General features: G+C 41.9%; 1 protein-coding gene across 1 annotated transcript; it reads right to left on the minus strand.

Annotated features, from left to right (window-relative positions):
* Positions 1 to 4,634: 4,634 nt before the first annotated feature.
* LOC129030037 (large ribosomal subunit protein P1-like) lies at positions 4,635 to 4,952 on the minus strand. The gene has a single exon (XM_054474808.1). The coding sequence runs from the start codon at positions 4,950 to 4,952 to the stop codon at positions 4,635 to 4,637; it is 318 nt and encodes a 105-aa protein (XP_054330783.1).
* Positions 4,953 to 7,414: the final 2,462 nt, after the last annotated feature.

A 7,414-nucleotide genomic window follows, 5' to 3' on the forward strand; every position in this document is an offset into this window, starting at 1 on the left:
TTTACTCCTGTTGCTTTATGCCTGATTATTCTTCACATGGACTCCTCATTGCTTACTCTGCCTGGGTTTTTATTTTCATCACCATTGAATGGTTCTTTTAGTTTTTATCCACAAAAGCCTATGGGCATACTGTGCTCTTTGCAAATTCACTGTCTCCCTGGACCTGCCCTTCCAGCCCTGGGGTCTCCTTGCTGCCTGGGAGGAGAGGTAGAGAGTTGTCATCAGGGAGAGAGTGAAGAATTCTCCAGCAGGTAAATTATTCAGTCAGACCAGGTGATCACCTTGGGTGAATCAGAGAAGTGAATTGTGTCTCCAGGCTCCTAGGAAGAAATGAATCAGCTGTAGTGACTGGTATGGGGAAGTGGGAGGTGGCTATGTGGACAGTTCATTGTGTTAAACATGCAGTGTGTGTAGGGAGAAATACCCTAGCCATCAAACACGGTTTGACCTGCCTGATCCTCCTGGTGGCTAGAATCTTACCTGCTCTTGTCTAGGGGTCTACCTGACCCAGATATCATAACATCTGGAGGCAGAGATAGATCCATTTTTGTGGCGTCTGAAGCTTATGCAGTTTGGGAGATCCTCTTTAAAAAAAGAATATAGAATTACAAATTTAATAAATGCATACAAAAGTGAGGATTTATCCTGAAAGAGAAAAGAAATCACGGCAAATTATAAATCTTTAGAAAATCTGAAAATCACAACAAACACTTCAAAATCCAGAAAAATAATATACTTTTATTAATTAATTATCCTACAACTGTTATAATACCCTTTTCTTATATTCTTTTGCTGCATCCCATGTGATTTTGCAGTATTTACTATGGGAAAATAGACAATTGTTTTCTTTTTCTTTTTCTTTTTCAGACAGAGTCTTACTCTGTTGCCCAGGCTGGAGTACAATGACACGATCTCAGCTCACTGCAACCTCAGCCTCCCAGGTTCAAGTGATTCTCCTGCTTCAGCCTCCCAAATAACTGAGACTGCAGGTGCACGCCACCATGTCCAGCTAATTTTTTGTGTAGAGACGGGGTTTTGCCATGTTGGCCAGGCTGGTCTCAAACTCCTGGCCTCAAGTGATCTACTTGCCTTGGCCTTCCAAAGTGCTGGGATTACAGGTGTAAGCCACCGCACCTGGCCGGATAATTGTTTTCTATAACATAATTGATCAAACTTTGGGCTTTATTTTTCTAGGTTCAGAATAATTTTTTTTTTTTTTTTTGAGACAGAGTTTCACTTTTGTTGCCCAGGCTGCAGTGCAGTGGCATGATCTAGGTTCACTGCAACCTCCCAGGTTCAAGCGATTCTCCTGCCTCACCCTCCCAAGTAGCTGGTATTACAGGCGCCCACCACCACGCCCAGCTAATTTTTTGTGTTTTTAGTAGAGACGGAGTTTCACCATGTTGGCCGGGCTGGTCTCAAACTCCTGACTTTGGGTAATCCCCCTGCCTCAGCCTCCCAAAGTGCTGGGATTACAGGCATGAGCCACCGTGCCCAGCCAAAAAGTTTCTTTAAGCTTTAGAACTCAATTAGGAAAGTTATGTAAATTTTTAGGATTGTTGTCAAACCTGAGAAAATGTCTAATTTCTTTTCTCTACTACTATAGATATATTGATTATTGGTGTTACTACCGCAGATTTGTGTCCCATAAACAGGGGAATTCTGATGAATTTTATTTCATGCAACTTCTATCAAAAATGAAAAAAGGATATGGTGTGTTTGTAATTGTATATGCTGTATTATTTAGAATATTCTATTTTTTTGTTGTTGTTGTTTTGTTTTTGTTTTTTTTCCTGAGACGAAGTCTCACTCTGTCGCCCAGGCTGGAATGCAGTGGCGCCATCTCAGCTCACTGCCTCTGCCTTCTGGGTTCAAGTGATTCTCCTGCCTCAGCCTCCTGAGTAGCTGTGATTACAGACATGAGCCAACTCGCCAAGCTAGAATATTCTTGATGGGAAAATTTTGACTAGGCATCAGTGAGAACCTGCTTACAATCTTATACATGTGCTGACTGGGAGATGTTCCCACAGGCTAGCTTCTGGCTCTGTATATTTCAAACCTTGCTTCTGCTCCACTACCCGCATACTTCTGATGTTGAACACATGTGTACACTGTAATACAGCCACACCATGCGGGGAGCTGGCACTGCAGCCGATAGGGAGAGTTCCACCAGCCCGCCTCCACCAGGATGGCTTTTAATAACCCAGTGTATCCAGAGGGGACTCTAAATCACATAGTAGATTTCAGTAAACCGAATGTAACCTCAATTGGAAAAAAGAGGTAGTCTAACACAAGGAAAATGTGATGGAGGGGAAGTTGAGGTGGAAGAAAGGGGACAGTCTTGTCTGATTGGGATTAAATTATCTTTCTTTTAAAAATGTTATCAAGACCCATGACTATGCCAGAAATTCCCTGGAGGTTCCCAGGGCCCTAGAAGAGGCATGACAAGTGAGAGACCCTAAATGTAAGCTTCATGGTATGTATGTCTTCACTTAAAGGAGTTCTTTAACTCAGAACTTTATAAAAATGAGAGAATGACTGAGTTATGCTCTTGAATAGGATCAGTTTAGAATCTGGTCCTGTTAATACTTTATAATCTCAGCTGGATTTTGCTGGAAACCTTTACAAAGGTAAGGCTCATGAAAGGAACTACTCCTCAGAAAGTCTGTGGCTAATTTTATTCCCACTGTGTCCTCAGCACAGAACCTGCCACATCATGAGCATTTACTGGATGTCTGTTGAAGGAATATATTTGTCCCTGAGAGGATGTTTCTGGTTTCCTGTAGGTGCCTGGCCTGCATCCCCTGTTCCGGGTATTCCATGCTCATCTTGTCCTGGGCCTGCTTGATCTAGGAGGACGTCACTATATTAATCCATTCTCATGCTGCTGTAAGGACTTACCCGAGGCTGGTAATTTATGAAGGAAAGAGGGTTAATGGACTTACAGTTCCCCATGGCTGGGGAGGCCTCACAATCATGGTGGAAGGTGAATGAGGAACAAAGTCACGTCTTTCATGGTGGCAAGCAAGAGAGCGTATGCAGATGAACTCCCCTTTATAAAACCCTCAGATCTCATGATACTTATTCACTATCAAGAGAACAGCATGGGAAAAATCTGCCTCCATGATTAAATTGGCTCCCGCTGGAACCCTCCCATGACACATGGGGATTATGGAAGCTACAATTCAAGATGAGATTAGAGTGGGGACATAGCCAAACCATATCAGTTGCTTTTGGCATAAGAAGGACCTCTTTTCTAACCTATTTTTTACGGGTAACTTTAAATCTATAACTTCCATCCTTTTGCTGAGAAGGCTCTGTTTTCACTACTACATTGGGAGCCAGTTTGGCTACTATATCAGGAGTTTGTTTTTAATTAACAGAAAATGACTTTTCTTTCCCCTTTCTGTGCCATATCTCTTTTTAATCCTAGTTCCCTCCAATCTGAGGGCTGAGTGATCCTGTTTCCCTCCCATTTGAGGGCTGGGTATCCACCTGATTGTCTCTTGGTCCTGCTCATATTCTGATGATGGGGGTCTTTTTGCTAAATCCCAGCTCCTGATGGCTGAATAAGTCACTTCCAGATTGACATCCAAATGACACATATGTGATGAGATAAAACTTTGAAATAGTAATCTTGGAGCTTTCCTTTTTTGCCATCTCCCACACTACCTGGCCTTCTCCTTTTAGACACAGGCATCCAGACGTCTCCAGATGAGGGTTAGCAGTAATGCAAAGAGAACGAAATCATATCTGCTTCTTTTATTATTACTTCCAAACTGGGGTCTTGCAAATCATCTTTCCAGACAATAGAAGGAGAGATGACACCTAGATGAAGGGCACTGGGCAGGAGGGAAGAAAGAGGAGTGGGCAGAACAACACAGGCATTAGCTGGGAGACCCCGCAGTACAGGTGACACGAGGTCTTGGTGACAGACTGCCCCGTCTGAATGTATGAGGAACTAACGCCTTGACCCTGAGAAAACCACACACACTTCTCAACTTTGGTTTAAAATGTGGACTATAACAAACACATGCAGAAGAACACAGTGTATCAATGTAGAGCAAAATAAATACATTTGCAGAGTGCACCTGTGTGCCTAACACGCAGGCAAGAGCTAGAACATCGGGATGGCCCTAGCAGCCCCCTGGGTGCTCTCTCCCTGGTCACACCCCCTTCCCTAACGCCTAAAAGTAACCACATCCATGGTTACTTTTTATGGTAAACAGTTCCTTGTTTCTTTATAGTTCTACCACCTGTGTGTGTGTGTATGTGTGTGTGTGTGTGTATACACAATGTAGCTTTGTTTTGCCTGACTAAACATTATATGAAAGCAATCACACTATCTATGCACTTCAAGTCTTTTTTTTTACTCAGTATGCTTTTAAAATTAATCTGTTCTATTGCATTTCACAGGGTTTCATTAATTTTCATTGTTACATGGAAGTGCATTGTATGAATGTATGACATCTTTAATCCACTCCATTGTTTATGGATATTTTTGTTGTTCTCGGTTTTTTAATCACAAACAGTGTACCTATGAACATTCTTACACTGGGTCTTGTGTATACATGCAAGAATTTTTTTAATTTTTAAATTAAATTAAATTTAAGTTCAGCTTTTTATTGAACACGTTATGAAAGAGGTTTAGTCAAAAACCCAAAGCCCATGTCATCATCAGATCCTCGGATTCTTCTTTCTTTGCTTCCACTTTCTTCCTCAGCTGGAGCAGCACCAGCTACTAGAGCAGGTCCACCAGCTCCTACATTGCAGATGAGGCTCCCAATGTTGACGTTGGCCAGGGCCTTTGCAAACAAGCTAGGCCAAAAACGTTCAACATTTACACCGCCTGCTTTAATGAGGGTATTGATCTTATCCTCCTTGACGGTCACCTCATCGTTGTGCAGAATGAGGTCCGAGGAGATGCAGGCAAGCTGGGAGATGGAGGCCATGGCGGGGGCGAGTGTGGGGCTGGCGCTGCCGGACACGGTGCTTGTCGCCGGATGAAGTGAGGAGCTCACCCTAACACAGCTTTAGCTTCCTCGGAAGGACTGAGCACCTTGATGGCAGCTGAGGAAAGGCAAGAATTTTTTTTAGAGTATACATCCAGGAATGGATTTGCAGGGTCTTACATAAGATACGTGTTTTCAGCTGTCATTGGTAATGCCAAACTGTTTTCCAAAGTGTTGTATGTGTTTACATTCCCACCAGCAATGTGTGAGTGTTCTTTTTGCCATATGCCCTCTCTAGTACTTGTTCTTGTCCGACTTTTTTTTTTTCTCCAGTTTAATGGGAAAATATTAAATTGGAATGGTCGCAAAATCTTGATGATGAATGAGATTGAAAATCACTACATTTGTGTTTCTCCTTCTATGTAATATCTATTATGGTCTTTGCCTATTTTTTTTAACTAGGGGATATGGTTAGGCTTTGTGTCCTCACCCAATCTCATTTTGAATGATAATCCCCGTAATCCCCACAGGTCAAGGGAGAGAACAGGTGGAGGTAATTGAATTATGGTGGCAGTTTCCCCCATGCTGCTCTCATGATAGTAAGTTTTCAGAAGAGCTGATATTTTTATAAAGGGCTTCCCCCTTCACTTGGCACTTCTCCTTCCTGCCACCTTGCAAAGAAGATGCCTTGCTTCCCCTTCGCCTTCCGTCATGATTGTAAGTTTCCTGAGGCCTCCCCAGCCATGCTGAACTGTGAGTCAATTAAACCTCTTTCTTTTATAAATTACCCAGTCTTGGGCAGTTCCTTATAGCAGTATGAAAATGGACTAATACACTAGGTTGTCTATCTCATTGATATGAAGTTCTCTTTTTTTAATATTTTGGATAATAGCCCTTTGTTGGTTATATATACTGCAATTTTCTCTCATTTCTTGGCTTATATTTTCCTTTTTATTTTTATTTTTTGACACAGTCTCACTCTGTTGCCTAGGCTGAAGTGTAGTGGCATGATCATGGCTCACTGCAGCCTCAACCTTCTTGGGCTCATGTGATCCTCCCACCTCAGCCTCCGGGTAGTTGGGAACTATAGCCACCAGGACCAGCTAATTTTTTTGTATTTTTTGTGGAGACGTGGTTTCACCATGCCACCCAGGCAGGAGATTTTCCTATTAATGATGCCTTTTGAACTGAAGTGTTTTAATATTTTCATATTTATCATTTTTTCATTACAGATAATGCTTTTTTAATCTCATTGAGAAATCTGTCCCTACCCAGAAGCTATAAAGACATTCACCCATTCCATTTTTATTTATGTAAACTTTTTAACACATCAATTCTTCATCTTAGCACAATTTTATTCCTCTGCCCCTTGGCTTTCGTTGTTCTTGTTGTAAGTTCAGGTGCCAATTTCATTTTCTCTCTTGTGAAGTCATCTCTTTTCTTTTTGGTTCACCTACTACAACATTTTGGCTGTATGTATGTATGTATGAATATTTTCAAACACTAAAAAAAGTTAAAAGAACAGAACAGTGAACATGATGACACTTATCCCAAGGTTTAGCCATTGTTAACAATTTTTCCTGACTGTATCTTAAGATCTCTTTTTCTTTGATGTTCTGTAGTTTAATTATCACGTATTTTGTTATTTATTTCATTTAGTTTTCCTGCTTGGGATGCACTGGGCTTCTGGAATCTTCTGGATTGATATCTTTCATCAATTCTGGAAAACCAGTATGAGTTTTCTTTTTATTTATTTATTTTTTGAGATGGAGTCTCTCTCTGTGGCCCAGGCTGGAGTGCAGTGGCATGATCTCAGCTCACTTCAACCCCTGCCTCCCGGGTTCAAGTGATTCTCTTGCCTCAGCTTCCCGAGTAGTTAGGATTACAGGCATCTGCCACCACACCTGACTAATTTTTGCATTTTCAGTAGAGACGAGGTTTTGCCATGTTGGCCAGGATGGTCTCCATTGAACTCCTGACCTCGTGTGCTCCGTCCACTCTGGGCTCCCAAAGTGTTAGGATTAAAGGCATGAGCCACCGCACCTGGCACCAATATCAGTTTTCTATTACTGCATAACAAACTGCCCCCAAACTTAGTGGCTGAAAAGAATAGCACCATCTATTTTGTCATCCAAACAAGTCTGCAGTTTGGATAGGTGTCTGAGGGGACAGCGTGCCTCAGAGGCACATAGGCAGCTCAGGAAAGAATGGCTAGGATGGCTCAGGGTCAGCAAACAGATGTTGATGTTGAGTGGTTTTCTCTGCCTGTTTTCTAAGAATAGCAGTTCAGAAGTTCAAAGATTTCTTTGTATTTTGTACTCTCGCTGTCTCTTTTTGTCCAAACTGATGAAATTCCTTTAAAACTTTGTGGACTTCTTATGAATCAATTTATAAATTCACTCCTTTAGACAAAAGCCATGCCCACAGATTTCGTAGAGATCATCTCTACTTTGAGCTCCTTG

The sequence above is a fragment of the Pongo pygmaeus genome, chromosome 12 (genome assembly GCF_028885625.2).
Source record: "Pongo pygmaeus isolate AG05252 chromosome 12, NHGRI_mPonPyg2-v2.0_pri, whole genome shotgun sequence".
NCBI lineage: Eukaryota > Metazoa > Chordata > Mammalia > Primates > Hominidae > Pongo > Pongo pygmaeus.